At 45.6% G+C, this 16,508-nt stretch overlaps 1 protein-coding gene across 1 annotated transcript; it reads right to left on the reverse strand.

Annotated features, from left to right (window-relative positions):
* Positions 1-284: 284 nt before the first annotated feature.
* Positions 285-2,801, reverse strand: Rtp1 (receptor (chemosensory) transporter protein 1). The gene is made up of 2 exons (NM_001105870.1): positions 2,512-2,801; positions 285-819 (listed from the first exon to the last, which is right to left on the reverse strand). The coding sequence occupies exons 1-2, from the start codon at positions 2,781-2,783 to the stop codon at positions 300-302; spliced, it is 792 nt and encodes a 263-aa protein (NP_001099340.1). The 5' UTR covers positions 2,784-2,801; the 3' UTR covers positions 285-299.
* Between the last annotated feature and the right edge of the window lie 13,707 nt (positions 2,802-16,508).

Consider the following 16,508-nt stretch of genomic DNA (forward strand, 5'->3'; position numbering starts at 1 on the left):
AAGGGAGAAGGCAGAGGTTGGGGGTGAGGCAGATATTGGACTAAGAGAAAGCAACTCACTCATTGTCTACTTCCCAAATCGAACATACCTGAGGTACCTAGAAGGACTTTGGAACCCTTTTGAGAAATCAACCATCCAGCCCATACTCTTAATTTTACATATAGGAAAAAATGGATAAATTAATCAGGGTTCCCGTTAAATCGATAACCGCATCGCATTAGAATGTGACTGGCCCCAAGTCAAGTCTTACTTCACTCCTTCCCACCAACTGACTCCCCACTCCTAGCCACATGGGAATGTTAGACAGAACTACGGAAGGAGAATTGCAGGTAGATAATGAGCAACAGGACCGTGGCCCAAAATAAGCACCAGGGGATGGAGCAGAAGTTGCAGCCTGAGCCTGTCTCGGCCTGCGGCTTGGTGGGGCTGGGAGCACGGGAGAAGGTGTAGGTGGTCGCCTCCTCCTCCAGTAGCTTCTCGCTGGGCTTCCAGTGCACAATGCCTTCCTGGCAGGCCTCGCAGAACTCTCCGCGGTGTCGCCGGTTGTCCTGCCTGCTGGCCACATGGATGCGGTAGTGGCCACCACGCTCGCCGTAGCACTGCTCGCGCAGACTGGTGATGAGGTTATCCACCAGGCTTTCGATGTTCTCCTCCAGCATGCTGGACTCGTCCAGCCGTGCTGTGCCACACTCGTAGCACAGCTGCTTGAACACGCGCATGCGCACCGAACCAGCACGCTGAGCCTTGTCCAAGTACATGTGGAAGAGGATAACTACGTGGGGCGACTGCCAGGTGTGCCAGCACCAGGAACAGTGGAACCTGCCAGTGGTGAAAAGAGAAAGAAGAGAGGATCATGTGGTGGGAGGAAACAGGCCAGGAAAGAATGAGGAGATGCTGAGGCTGGAAGAAACAGAGCCTGGAGGTAGGGCAGTGTGCTGACAGTCCCCAGGGTCTATTAGTTTCCTCCTTGCTCTATGTGAGTGCCCAAGGGACAAGAGCAGTCTCCCAGACTTGCCACAGGGCATCTCGTATTGGTCTGCTCTCTGGTTGCTTTCCAGAGTCCGTGTCTGCCTTCAGCCTGGTTCCTTCAGGTCTTACCCCTCATTCCAACTCTAACAAACTCATTCCTCGTCTATAAAATGCTCTGGGTGCCCACACCATGTGAAAGTCTGGTAGCAAATTAGAGTTTTGCAGGCTAAGAGATACACAAGCCTATTTGTCAACACTGAACAGGCTAGGCCTAAATCGGGAGAAAATAAACTATTAGCACCATTAGCTATTAGAGCAGGTCCAGAGCTAATGCATTCCCACGTCCTGAAAATGGAGGCCATGTGAGCCCAAAGTGATTTTTCCTTCCCTTAAGGGCCAGAGTCTCCCCCTGACTGAGGCCAGCAGGGGATCACGAGTCAGCAACCAAGTCTCAACTACAAAGCCCTCCCACTCTACCCCATGAGAACCTCCAGGAAGCAGCGCCCTCCTAACTTAGTCTGATTAAGGCACCCCACATTTTAGCCTTTAGGTTTATCCAGATCTTTAACAGCTCTTTCTCTCATTCCAGCTTCAGTTGGATTTAAAAACATCAGAACAGGAGAAGCCCCAGAAAATCGCTTATTTGTGTATAAGACACAGCAAAAGAGACCTTGGTGTGCACGCAGCTAGTGAGAGTCAGAATCAGCAATGCTGTCAGAGACAACTTGAGAATGAGCCAAGCTAAGAAGGGAGGCCTTCGCTTCTGACCCAGTCGCCTGCACTACCTATCTGCCCTCACTCAAGTCCCCAAAGTAAAGTCTTAACATAAGACCCATCAACTGTGCCCACGGGCTAGAAGGTAGCTATTCATGAGTATCTCTGTAGCTACAAATCACCTGGGAGCCTTCTAAAATTGGGGTACAGAGCTGAACCTGGAAGGGGCCCAATAGATGATCTCACTGTCACTCATCCCTGGAGTACAAGGGGAAGCTCTAGGCTAACCCTTCATTCAGCAAGTGGGGAGAGCATAGTCCAAAGGCAGGAGAGGATTGCCCCAACATCGCAGAGCCAACAGAAGAGTCTGTTTCTAGTACAATTCGTGTGTTCACTGCTTGAAACCAAATGGAGCTGAATTAACCAGATGTAAACTGAGCTTCCCCCAGTACAAGAGCACAGATCCCTTGTCCTCTGGTGAACCTAAGCCTCTCTTCTCTCAGGTCACAGCTACTTTTAAAGACATTATTAAAATCTAAAGTGTGTAAGCTGTCAGAGTCAGACACTAATAAATGTAATCTACCTCTTTATTTGCCAAGTGGAGAAGCCACAAGAAGAAAAAGTTCTACGGCAATCAGCAGAAAACCTAGATTCAAACTGAGTGCCCCGGCTCCCTTTGAGGGGCTACCTGTCTTCTAGTTTACACTGGACTAACAGTGAAACTTAAGGAAACATGGGTTCTGCGTGTCCTTTCCCCTTAGAAGATGCCCCAGGGCTAGGTAGGGTTCCACAGGCTGCCTATAGGCTCCTTAGTTCCAGGGTACTCACCTGCCTGAGGCATGAAGTTCCAGGTACTGCTTCCAGCCTGGAGCCAACACATTGTGCTTGAGATTGGGGTCTATGATGAAGTCCCAGCTGTCCGCTGGCTTCACCTCCTCCATCTTCTCATAGAACACCTTCTTCCACTCACCTGTGGTCACACTCTTACACATGTCTTCGTCAGTGGGAAGAGAAGGCAAACTCCACTTTATAGAGAATGTAGGGAAAGAGGGTAAGTGCAGGGCAGGGCAACGCAGTCTCCACGGTCTAAAAATCCTCATCGGCAGGACCAGGAGGAAGCAGGACCCAGCTCCCTCCTTTGTCCGCAGTGGAACCTGTTTCCAAGGCAACCAGGCAAGGTGCCAGGAGATACAACCTGGGGAGGAGAGTCTCTGGAAGGGTACTTCAGAGCCCTGATTGCACTCTACAGAAGCAAGGTTTATGAGTCTAAATGATCCAAGATAGGTTGGGGGCCTGACAAACAGCTAGACTTCAGACCATCTCACCTTGGCCTGTAAGAGCATGGAGAAGTAAGGACTTGAGAGCTGGCTCAATTTTACCTTGATGTCCCCTGGAGGCATCATCAGCACCTGGCTGCTATGGTAACCACTATGCCTTGGGGAGCCAAGGAGAAATAAGGGATGGGAAGATGTACACTTGTTAGTAGGTAGAACCATAATATAATCTCCCTCTGCCTAGCCACCCATCTTGTACCTGAAGCACCGCCATTTGATACACATCATCTGAGATCTCATAAGTCATATTCATACTACCAATATGGAGCCTCAGACTTACCTTACCCTATAAAGGGCAGAGTTGATGATGAATCATTCCAACCCATTCATTTCTTCTAGTTCAAGGATATTAATGTGTCAGGCCCTACACGAGGTGCTTGTAACTGGATGTATAGCAAGTAACAATAATGTATTGAGTTCCATAGTGTGTGAACCACTTAAAAGAGCAGCCACCTGTGCACCAAGGTAGAAGCTGTTGCATCAGCCAGGCAGCAAGACAAGGCTCCTTCCAAGTCGATTACAGAAGAGCAGCAGAAGAGAACCATCTGAGGCAACACTGCCTGCACATATGAACCTGTAGATTGTTTACATTCTAACAGTAAAATAATGCTTCTTATTTGCTTTGATTTAGAGCATTGGAAATATTCGATGATAAATAAAACAGAGCAGGAGCCAAAGAAGGCAAACTCACTAATCAAATTGGGACAGCATTCAGACCAATTGGGGAGAATACAAGATGGGGCGAGAAAAGGCAAAGTTTAAACAGGGAACGCTGGTGCAAGGAAGGCAAAGAATAAAATGTGCTCAAAGGACTTAGGCTCTGAAGGGGACTTGGGAAATGGTTAAAGTGATTGTGCAGGGCGTGAGGGTGGGAGGTAGTTCCATCTGCTAGGAAAAGCAAGAGCTGGATCAGGCTCTGGGGAAAGGGTTAAAGCTGGCCCCATGGGGCAGACATTGTGCAGGGAGAACCAGGATAGAGGCTAAGTGTGCAGATAGTTTGGGAGGTGGAGACAGGATCCACCCTGGATGAAAAGAGATCAGCAGATAGAGCTGGGCTCAGGACCTGGCCTGGCTGAGGCTACATGCTCTGTGGGTAATGGCATAGTTGCTGTGTCCTGAGCTGGCAGAGTGACATATTGCTCTGCTGATCTCTGCCTTCTCCCTTTGTCCTCCAAGCCTTCAGAAGGTATCAAGAAGCAACCCAGGCTCCAAAGAGGAACAAGTAAGAGGGTAGTTGATCCCATCTCAACAGTTGCCAGGTGGGCAGCAATGGCTGAGCAGCCCCGGGCTTCCTCAAGGCAGGTGTTTATGATGAAACCCATTGTCCTTCAGTTGCTTGCTCCCAAGGGCACATGGTTGGTCCTTTGTCCTCTGATGGCCAGTGGGAACTTAGGGCCTTTCTCACACTGTTTGTTAGGGGTCATGTTTGTAGTTTTTAACAAGTTGGTTTTCCTTTAAAAATTCATTGTGTGCTTATTACAGAAAACTTACAAAGTAAAGATAAAATTCAACAAAGGTAATACTCTTCCATAATACCCAAGATGACTGTTGTTAGTATTAAGATAAATATCACAGGACATTCTGATAGGTTTTATAAAGGATAACTTACCTTGAATATTCTTCTAGGTCATTAATACTATTCTATAGGTTGCACATATTCTGTTATATGAATGGGCACAATTTATGTAGCCCGTCTTGTTCTTGGGAGCAGTAAAGTTTAGTTCAGCCCTGCACAGGTGAGCCCTTGTGTGTTGAAAACTTGAATTCCAAGCATCAGAAACAATGCCTCTCGAGGCAGGTGGATCTCTGAGTTTTAAAACCAGGCTAGTCAACAAAGTGAGTTTCAGGACAGCCAGGGCTACACAGAAAAACAAACAAGTGAAACAGAAGCGATGCTTCTCAATCAAGCGTTGTGCACATCTCTAAGCTGAGCATCGTGGCATGCACTTGTAATCCCAACACTGAGGAGTCAGAGGCAGAAGGACTGAGTTCGAGGTCATCCTCAGCTATATAAGGAGTTCAAGGTCAGCCTGTCTTAAGACACCATTAAAGAAAATCATCCCCCTACTGTTCCACAAAGTGTCATTGGGGCTATAGAACCTTCAAATGGTCTGAATTACATACAGGTTGCCTGCAAATCCTGAAATCGGAGGTTAAGAAAGGCCTATGCTGACAAGATGGCTCAGTGGTAAAGGCTTTTGCCACCGCACCTGACAACCTGAGTTGCAAGCCCAGGACTTACAGGGTTGAAGGAGAGAACTGCCTCCTGAGAGCTGTCCTCTGCCTCCGCATGCATGCTCTGGCACGCTCTGTAAAAAGTGGTAGTGGGGACTGAGAACGTAGTTTAAAAATTAAAATAAAAAAGGCTTGAAAGCTAGATTTTTCTGTCTGATACCACAGTCCTCTAGGTGCCACTGACCCTGAATGAAGAATGATCCGATGAATGCTGCTTAACCTCAGTTGGTTAGCAACGGGATACTGCGAGCACAGAACCCATGCTCATTCGTTGTCGGTTTGGCTTGAATCCCTTTATATCTTTTACATAGGCATTCTGTTATAGTCGTATTATCTTTTTATTGTAGCAAAATGTGTCATTGTTTTGTGTGACTATATCCCTATGTGACTGAGAGGTTAGATAAGCTGCCTACAGTTCATCACTCAGCATCGGTTGAAGTTGGGTTTGAATGAGGATGACTGTTTCAGCCAGTGTGCCGTGTAGTGTAGAATCTAGAACATAATACTTGCTAATTAATCTGTGTGTCTCCCATCTCACCACTGGATGTTCCTGTTTCAGTCTCCAAGGACTGGAGACACCACAAATCGGTGTCCTTTCAGCAAAAGGCTCACCGTGGTACACTGAGGCAAGAGCTCCTCTGGATGAAAGAACGCGCTGCAAGTGATCCCCCAGGCTCTCTGGTATTACCAGGGCTCAGCCTTCACTGTTGTATTCAAGAGAGCATTTGCATTCACAAGCGCACAATGTTCAGTATAAATAGTTCGGAGACAAAGGAGGGTATAGTCCAAAATCTTTCTCTAAATTTGGAACGATTCTTCAATTCGTATGTCACCCTTGCTTAGGGACCCTCTCTGGAAGGTCCTAATTTTAGTATAGGGAGCAAAGAGTCTGAAGCCTTTCCAAGGAAAATGTAATGCAAAAAGTTGTCTCTGTGCACAAGAACCCTGTGGCATCATAGACATTTGGTGCCTGGTCTCAGGCTCAGTGGAAAGAGCTGTGAGTCTGGAGTCAGGAATTCAAGCACCTTCTGCCATCTGATTTTGTGGTCTTGTGTGAGTTACTTGCTCTCTCTTGACCTTGATTTGTGCATTCATTCGAAGAAAAGTTAGGATAGGTGGGGAACCTGTCATACCGCTGACTACAGCTGTGCACGGTTTAAAGAGTTTTAGACTTAGAAACCTGACTAGTTGGAGGACAAAAGGTTGGGTGAGGTCATGGGATTGAAGAGAAAGCTTCAGAGGGTGGGTGCAGGGGTGCCTGGAGCCAGGGGATGACTCTCAGAGCCTTTAGTATAGAGTCTGCCACACACAACCTGCCATATGCAGCCTACCTCATAGAGTCTGCTGCGTAGATCCTGCCACCCAGAGGCTGCTGCTCTCTTGCAGATGTCAACTCACTGGGTTTGTACTAGAAACGGCAAGAGGGGTGGAAATTAAAGCTAGAACCACTGAATAGTAACACTGGAAATGACTTCTGAGTGCGTTGGGATATTTCCTCAAATTAACTCTAAATCAGCGCTCTTGTCTCTGGATTAAGGCGGTCAACTCTCAGACAAATCAACTGGTTTACCCCACGTCTAAAGTGTGATGGAAGCATTAGAAGTGACAGCTCTTGGCCAAGGTGAGCTGGAGGCTGGAGAAGATCCTAGGAAATCACCTAAAGCTAAGAGAAGTGTGCGGCATGTTAACCAACATCCAGAATGAACCTTGGACAAGTACCTTGCAGTTGTTGCTACAGTAAACATTCTGATAAAAACAAGGATACCAAAAATAAGACACCAGGAGTGTGTGTGTGTGTGTGTGTGTGTGTGTGTGTGTGTGTGTGTGTGCACTTAGCCAGCTGATGCAATCCCCATTGGCACAAATTAAGTTTAATTTGAGACCTGAGCTCACAACGCAGAGGCTAGTCCAATGCACCCTTCTGTACAGCAGAGTGCTTAATAATAATTTTAAAAACCTACCAAGACAAAAAGAAAATAAAATAACATCTTGTACCTTGCCCTTGTTAAATATGCTCTGATGCTATGAAGTCCACACAGATCATGGATTTAAAGGTCTTTGAAGTCTTTAGCTTCTCGGTTCAGCTTTTGAGTATATATGGTAATATTTTAAGCACACGGATGACTTAAAATTAAATCCCTACTAGAAAACACAGTGATTAAAAGAAAAGAAAGAAAACCGTGCCTCTGACTTATTAGGCTTAACAGAAAATATAATATGCAGCTTATCATGTTGCTATTGTTCATCAAGGTTCTATAAAAAAATAAGTGTTGTCCATTTTAACGTAACAAACTCCTGACCATCTCTACAAGTTTCCCATCTCTATATGGCATTTGTGGACATAAAGGTTTTGGGGGCTTTATTTGGGGACTGTACCCAAGACCAAAAGTTAATCCTGGCACTCGGTGGCCAGGGATCAAAGATCATATCCTGCAGCAAAGATTCTCCCCTCCCCAAAGTTCCACAGGTACTGAGGCAGAACAGTAGGCCTCTTCACAGCGGTGACACAAGGAGGAAGCTGCAGTCAGTACTCTCAAGTTTCAGTTTGAAGGAATCACGTTTCTTCCTCAGTAGAAACAGCCTATTCCTGGGAATCGAGCTCTCCACACCATCCAGAGAAAAGCCTTTCCAGCATACTGTTGGAGCTAGCTTTGAGAATGCCTTTTTCGTCCCTTAATCGTTTGGGACTCAACAGCAACAAAATGCAGCTCTATATCTTCATTGCTAATTCAGAGCATGCCCCGCACCTCAGAGAATACCGTGCCAGCCTGACAAGATATTCTCACCCGGGTAGATCTATTAACGAGCCTCCCAAAGACAGGCCCAGTGTAAACTCGGGCTAGCTGCTTCCATATTGTAAAACCAGTGAGTTTCAGTCGTGAGGATTGTCTGGCTATGACGTCCGTCACCCCATTGATCACCGGGTTAGTTTGGCAGTTCTGGCTGGGTAGGCAGGTGTCTCCTTCTGGCCTCACTACTCCATGTATATACTCCCCACAGAGCTGCACGTTCATTTAAAGAAGCAGACCTCAATAATAGGGGGGTATCAGTCTCCAGTCCACGTCACATGAGTAACTGCCTCATCCGCTAGAACCTCCAAACGAGCTGCGATGAAGCCCTAAACTTTAGGTGAGTTTCCCATGGAGATTAGTTCCCCTGGTGGCTTTAAGAGAGCATACAGCTGACTAGCTCTCATGACCTGACTTGTGGAATGTCTCGGTGGGAGTAAAGGCACTTTGTCTTATTATGGTTGAATAAAAAAGCAAAAACATTAGTTTTCTATCAAGACTCCCATTGAGGGGCTGGGGATTTAGCTCAGTGGTAGAGCGCTTACCTAGGAAGCGCAAGGCCCTGGGTTCGGTCCCCAGCTCCGAAAAAAAAGAACCAAAAAAAAAAAGACTCCCATTGAATTGTTGAGTGTTCACAGAGAATGTGGGTCCAGAACTTTCCCTTCTTTTCCCAGTTTTCTTGTCTCTTTCTCTCCTCTACTTTCAAGGCCATGTTGCCAGTGATCACTGATACTGACCACTTCACATGGGAAACTCATTCATGATTCGTTACCATGCTAACAAACATCGGCCCATATGATTATTGAAACTGAGAAGTTGGCAATGTAGACTCACAAAGACTGGTGGCACGGCTTTCCTCCAGATCTAAATGCTGGGCAATGGGTAACATCAATGGCATGAGGGTCACTGTGAGAGCTGCAGAAGACCCAACTGAAGTCCTCAAGGAATACAGTGAATCTCCCTTTACCATTTAGAGCTATCATTGCTCAGGCATGTCTAATCTACAGCACACAGGGCTGCACATACCCTAGGACATGTGTAAATATTGTGCCCCCAAATGCCACAAACTCCTTTAAAACATAAAGAACTTTTTGGTTATTTTTTCTGTAACTCAATTGCTCAATTATAATGTGCAAACTTTGTACATAATAATACCATGTCATAATGCCTCGAGGCTGTAAAGCCTTCAAAGGATTGGATGCCCATACAAATGGAGATTACAGTATTCAACCCACTTGGAAACATCCTTAAAGAAACTCAACAAAAATAATGCTTCCTATGGTAATTTAAATAGGTTTGGCCGCCATAGACTCATGTGTTTGAATACCTGTCCTACAGGGGATGGCACTATTAAGGGTCTTTCTGAAGTAGGTGTGGCCCTGTTGTAGAAAGTGTGTCATTGTGGGTAGGCTTTGAGGTCCCATGCTCATGCTCTATCCAGTGAAGAGACCCTCCTCCTGAAGGAAGATTACCTGCAGAAATCTGTCTCCTCCTGGTGACCTTCAGATCAAAATGTAGAACTCTCAGCTCCTCCAACACCATGTCTGCCCTGCATGCTGCTATGCTCCCAGCCATGATGACGATGAACTAAATCTCTAAAACTGCAAGCCAGACCCAATTAAATGGTTGTCTTTATAAAAGTTGGTCATAGTGTCTCTTCACAGCAATGAAAACCCTAAGACAACTGACCAAAAGCAACGCAAGAAGAAAAAGGTTTGTTTAAGCTTCCAGGTCACAGTTCATCATTGAGGGAAGACAGGAACCCAAGCAGGAACGTGAAGTAGAAACCATGGAGGAAGGCTGCATGCTGGCTCAGTTGCAGCTCATATTTATGCCTTTCTTATACAGCCGGAACTATTGTCAGGGAGAGTGGCTGGGCCCTCCTCCATCGCTAGATCACTCACTTTCTCTTATTAAGTATTTCCCAAAGAGCAAAGAGAGTTTTCTGAATTGTCTCAAATTCTCAGATGAACAAATTAATAATAATAATAAAAAAACACATTATGGTACAGTTCTTGGCTACATTTTTACCTGAATTAAAGTGGCCTCTTTTCTGGTTCCATGGAAACCCAACAGGGTCTGCAAAGGGTAAAACCTAAGTATGAAAACCAGACCCGACTCTCCCACTGGCCCATTCCATTTGTGTTGACGATACTCAAGTTCTTCCATGAACTGGGTTCACTCCAACTTCACACATGCGCATGTGCACACACACGCACACACACACACACACACACACACACACACACACACACACCTGCACTAGTTAGTTTTGCATTGCTGTGATAACACATCATGACCAAGGCAAGTTGTAAAACAGAGTGTTTAATTTCCGCCTTTCATTTTCAAAGGGTTAGGATCCATGATGGCCACAAAAATAACTCAAATAACTTGGAGCTTTACTTCCTCATCCAATGGCAAAAGACAGAGAAAGGAAAACTAGAGGGTGGCAAGAGTCCTTTGAAACCTCCAAGTGCACCCCCAGTGACACATCTTCTCCAACAAGGCCACATCTCATAATACTTCTACCAAATGGGAACTTAATATTCTAATAAGCCTATGGGGACCATCCTCATTCAAACCACCTCACTGATGCCTTCCCTTGCCCAGGAGAAGACCTGGAGGATCCTATGTGTATGCCTTTGTTCACTGACTTGTTTCCCTCTTAACAGAATCTCCACACTTACTCCAGGCTTACTCTCCTACACTGGAGTTGGGTGGCACGGGAGAGTGCCTATGTTTTTCTTTTTTTTTTTTTTTTCTTTTCTTTTTTTCGGAGCTGAGGACCGAACCCAGGGCCTTGCGCTTGCTAGGCAAGTGCTCTACCACTGAGCTAAATCCCCAACCCCTATGTTTTTCTATAGTACTCTGGTTTTTGTACTGCAGCATTTATAAAGCATTTTAGTACTTATTGAACGCTGTCTTTGTGCCTAGCAGTCACTCTGTTGGGTTTATATTCTTTCCACAGACCAATTCTATGATGTTGGCTTTTGGTTTTCTTTCATTTGTTTTTCCTGAGTGATTCAATCATGTCCTCTTGAAATGATTGAGTAACTTGCCTTGGGTCACCTGACAATGGGCCAATTGGAGGGATTTGAACCTGGGCCATTCTGGTAGTAGTGCCCACTTAACCACTGGGACGTGTAATGTCAGGATTAACTATTGTCCTCCCCAAGAAAGGGTAAACACACTGAGGACAGATTCCATATCAGCTTACCTGCTGGTGGGGTCTCAGTATACAAAGAGGCTGTCACAGAATGAGGGAGTAACAAAGCTGTCCCTTGAAAACCTAATTTCTCTCTCCTGGGTCACTGCAGTCCCTATTACACTTGCCAGATATGAATGAGTTATGACGGTAACAATAATTCACATATCTAACGACAGGATCATGTGGTCTCAGTACTCTTGAATATAAATAAACCCACGGTAATTTGAAGGGGCCATAAAGGGGCCTGGTGGACCTGTAGAAACACAACTATACTTCCTTCCTTCAGACACCCTCCCATCAGATCACAAAATGGCATCACATGTTCACAAGAGTGTCTCCTCACAAGAGAAGCAAAGAAGGGTATCTGTAAACATTCTGTACGTGCTGAGGAACAAGCTTCTTGGAAACAGACTGTCAAGGGTTTGATTATCTCTTTGCTCTGAGGTAATAGGCAATGAAGTGTCCCTTGGGCGGTAATATTTGTAGACACTTCATAGATTACTGAGCTAAGTATGTCACTGAGCAGATGGGAAATCGGCCAACAGTGTCTATCGTTGTTTCTGATCTTGTCCTAGTACATGTTCTTCCTGTTTCACACCTGTCACAAAACACGAAGGCTGGGGGATCTGCCTGTCTGTGTTTAAGTCTTGGCTTTATCTTTTACTGGCCATGTGACAACTGGCTAACTTGATCTCTGTGTTGGTTAGTTGATTATTAACTTGACATGGGCTAAGTCATCTGAGACAACTGAGAAATGACTTCATCAGATTGGTCTGTAACAAGTCTGCGGGGCATTTTATCCTTTGATGATTAATGTTGGAGGACTCATGCCACTGTGGGCAACTTCACCCCTTTGCAGGTAGTCCTGGGTTATATACATATGCAGGCTGCACAAGACATGGGAGCGAGACTGTAGGCAGTGTTCCTTGATGACGTCTGCTTCAGTTTCTACCTTGAGTTCCTGCCCTGATTTTCCTCATGATGAAATAAACCCTTTTCTCTCCAAGCTACTTTTAGCCATGGTAAAAACAACAGTAGAAAACAAACTAGAATAATCTCCCTACACTATGATGTCCCACCTATAAAACCAACAAATCAGCCAGGCAGTGACGGGGCCATGCCTTGAATCCCAGCACATAGAATACAGAATCAGGCAAATTTCTGAGTTCAATGCCAGCCTGTTCTACAGAGTGAATTCCAGAATAGCTAAAACTACACAGAAAAACCCTGTCTTGGGGGTGGGAGGGAAGCAGGACCCTCTTAATTTTCTTACATGTATTTAATAAAGAAACACAGTTCTTGAAACTGTCTTGACTATACACAGAATCATATCTGACTTACATGAGAAGTGTCAAGTATACATGAATTATTATTACATTTCTTCTGAGCAAGAATGAGCTTTAAAATCTCTAAGTCAACTCTGATCACAGTGAGTGAGATCAGTAAACTTGGCTGTGTGCAGTTTCTGCCCCTCGTGACTTCACAAGCTACCAGGGTTAGACACAGGCTACCTCCTATTAAACTCTCGCAGGGAGTCGCACCATTTGCTTTGCCAGTTCAGGTATAGAGTGGCCTCAGGTTTGCCTTCTGGACTAGTCTGACTTACAGTCCCTCTTGCTCTACTATTTCATGAGCTTTGAGTGTTTAAAGGTAGAATCAGTGAAGGTGCTCAGAGCTTTCCTGACCCCCAGTTCAAGTCAGGATCAGAAAATATCGCTGCGACTAAATTCCACAAAATGTGGAATGCTAGAGACCGGGGAGTGTCTGAGAGGTATTTGATTTACTATTGCTATGATGAAACTCCATGACCTAAAAAACTTGGGGAGAGGGCTGGAGAGATGGCTCAGTGGTTAAGAGCACCCGACTACTCTTCCAGAGGTCCTGAGTTCAATTCCCAGCAACCACATGGTGGCTCACAACCATCTGTAAAGAGATCTGATGCCTTCTTCTGGTGTATCTGAAGACAGCTACAGTGTACTTATATATAGTAAATGAATAAATCTTTAAAAAAAGAAAAGAAAAGAAAAGAAACTTGGGGAGAAAAAGCTTATTTGGCTTACATTCTCATTTCACTGTTCATCATTAGAGGAAGTCAGGACAGGAACTCAAACAGGGCAGGAAACTGGAGGCAGGAGCTGAGGCAGAGGCCATGAAGGGGTGCTGCTTACTGCCTTTTTTCCCATGGCTTGCTCAGTCTGATTTTTTATAGAACCCAGTACCACCAGCCCAGGGATGGCACCACTCATGATGGGCTGAACCCTCCCCCCATCAGTCACAAATTAAGAAAATGCTTTACAGACTTGCTTACAACCTGATCTAATGAAGGCATTTTCTTTATTAATGTTCCTTCCTCTCAGATGACTATGGCTTGTGTCAAGTTATCATAAAACTATGCAGCACAGAGCCTATGGGGGGAACACTTCCAACCTACAGCCTCCTGCCATAGTTTTAACACAGGAGAACACCTTCACTGGACACTTTTCTTCCACCCACCCTAGACCTATTCATTCTACGCTTTATCCCAAGTTGTTAAGAGAGTAGGGCTTCCCTATTCATAGTGTTCTGGCTCCTGAGAGATTATATACAACTTCAGAGAATTTCAACAAGTCTCTCTGTCTACATTCTTAACTGACTTCTCATCTTTATCCTTTGAAAAATGCCCCTGTCAGGTTAAGTACAAAGCTATCTCCTCAAGTTTTGTTAAGTTTCCTCCCAGAATAAAACATTTCATACAGCAGGGAAGGTACTTAAGCAGGAAAGTAAACAACTCAAAATAGCTTAAGGAAGTCCCTGAAACTGACTAGATTCACTAGGCCCCTCTCTCCCAGATGAAACAATAAAAGCTGAGAGTCCCTCAGACTAAATGAAGCTGAGCAGCAAAGAAGATTCTAAGACCCTCTACCTGGAAGAAACAGAAACCACCAACCTTCCTGGAAGAGGTTTTGACAAGTAACTTTGACACTTTCCCACTTGTTGAGTGGCCTGCAGGTTACGCAGTGTGCTCCAGGTTCCCACCTCTTTGAGTTAGTGGCCATGCTAGGATGGGCATTGGTGATGTAGCTGTCTTTGAGTCATTTCCGTTCCTGTATCCCTCCATCCAGATCCCTGTAAATAACCCTAATAAAACATATTGGTTCTCCAGGTTGGACTTCGGTGATGGCCGTTTTTTTGGTCTGTTGTGCGGTCCCTTTCTGGGCTGAGTAGACTGTTGTGTTGCATTATCCCAGGAATAGTTTTGCCACACAACACCCCATAGACTTGCCCATATTTTGCTTTACTAAATTCGTCATTATCTCTTTGTGCTGTGCATGTCTGATAAACCTGTACCTCGCTCATCACAGTCACCATAATAGGAGCGATGAAAAACAGAATTTCCCCAGAGCCCCATGCTCAGAGAGAGAAGAGGCTGAAGCCGGGGGACCAGAGGAGGAGCAGCACCATAAGCCACCTTGATGGACCAGCCTATAGCTACAACTACATGTGTGTGTTCCTGGCTTTTAAACATCACAGTGCTGCTCCTGGGAAGATGGAGAGAAACCAAGAACTTTTCTCTCCCTAGTTCTGGTCCAAACTGTAAATACACCTGTTTCCGCATACCTGTGTGCTGATTTCCTTTTCGTCCGATGGCATGCTGGGAAGTTGAGATTTCAGACTCTAGAAACTCTATAACTATAGAAGTGAAGGTGGTATGTGGGCAGCCATGTTTACCGGGAAAGTGAAGGCAAGCTCCTCCAGAGCCCACCACAGCTCTCCTGTGAGAGCCCCACAAGGCCTGTGGCTAATGGGAGCATTCCTTGTGCCTAACTAGGGGTGACCCTGAAGTGTTATCTCAGTTTTTCCCACTGCTTGAGCTGAGGCTTAGCTGCAACATACTGCACCTCAGCTCTTGGCAGCCATCCTGCCTTCTTCATCTCGCAGGGTTACGCTCTCCAGAGCACTTTCCCAGCTGGCTGGCATCCTCGTCCCAGAGGCCGGTCCAGGAAACTCAACGGTGGCACTTTTAGACTGCACAGGGCATGCTGTCACTGCCACACACCTGCTGCACCTTGCTTTCCTTAACAAGCTCCAGCAAATGAACACAGGACCAAGGGGATGCTGATGTAAGATGTGAGCACAGATGCTGCAAGAGAGCCAGCCACAAGGACAAGCTTCACCGGGGAGGCCTGGGAACCAAAAGGACCTACAGCTTCAGTCCCTGTGGCTTCTGCCACAGCACAGAGTACAAAATGAGAGGAGTTCGTGATAAAACACCCATGTCCATCCATAACAAGGTTATATGCCTCAAAGCGGGAGCAGGAGGAATAGGGCAAATGAGACCCATGGGGGAGGGGAAGGAAGGAAGGTGTGTGTGTGTATGTGTGTGTGTGAATGTGTGTGTGAATGTGTGTGTGAATGTGTGTGAGAGTGTGTGTGTTAGTGTGTGTATGTGTGAGTGTGTGTGTGTGTCTGTGTGAGTGAGTGTGTTTGTGTGTGCGTGTGTGTCTGTGTGTGAGTATATGTGTGTGTGTTAGTGTGTATGTGTGTGTGAATATGTGTGTGTATGTGTTAGTGTGTGTGAGTGTGTGTGTGTGAATGTGTGTGTGAATGTGTGTGTGAGTGTGCGTGTGAGTGTGTGTGTGAGTGTATGTGTGTGAGTGTGTAGGTGTAAGTGTGTATGAGTGTGTGTGTCCGTGTGTGAGTGTGTTTGTGTGTGAGTGTGTGTGTGTGAGTATATGTGTGTGAGTATATGTGTGTGTATGTGTGAGTGTGAGTATATGTGTGTGTATGTGTGAGTGTGTGAATATGAGTGTATGTGTGAGTGTGTGTGAGTGTGTGTAAGTGTGTGTGTGAGTGTGTGAGTACGTGTGTGTATGTGTGAGTACGTGAGTGTGTGCGTGAGTGTGTGTGCGTTTGCGTGTGCATTTAAAAGGAAGAGTGGGGGGTGGGAGAAACAATGGAGCCCTAAAGAGACTAAAGGAGGCAGATTCTTCACAAGATGCATTGGAAGCCTGCATAGCTGTACCTTTCTTTGTCAAAGTCAGAAATGCCTTTGAATGTTTAATGTTATCCTGCTTCTTCTGACTCAGTCCATTTGGGTTGTGTTTTAAATATCATTGGCTTGACTTGGTTTGTTTGGGCTTTTTCTCCTATTTGTCCAATTTAAAAAAAAAAATGGTCCATCAAGGCTCCGTGCCTGCAGATGCTGCTATGCATCCCCTCATGTTGCCTTCTGGCCTGCCCCTCCCCCTCATTTGAACAGCAGCTAGGAGGAGTGACTGT

This window comes from Rattus norvegicus, chromosome 11 (genome assembly GCF_036323735.1).
Source record: "Rattus norvegicus strain BN/NHsdMcwi chromosome 11, GRCr8, whole genome shotgun sequence".
Classification (NCBI taxonomy): domain Eukaryota; kingdom Metazoa; phylum Chordata; class Mammalia; order Rodentia; family Muridae; genus Rattus; species Rattus norvegicus.

Coding starts and splice junctions, on each gene's coding strand:
- Rtp1 (NM_001105870.1), bottom strand. CDS start 2,783: ATGAGGATTTTTAGACCGTGGAGACTGCGTTGCCCTGCCCTGCACTTA. Junction 820..2,511: donor GAACTTCATGCCTCAGGCAG/GTGAGTACCCTG, acceptor CACCACTGGCAG/GTTCCACTGTTCCTGGTGCT.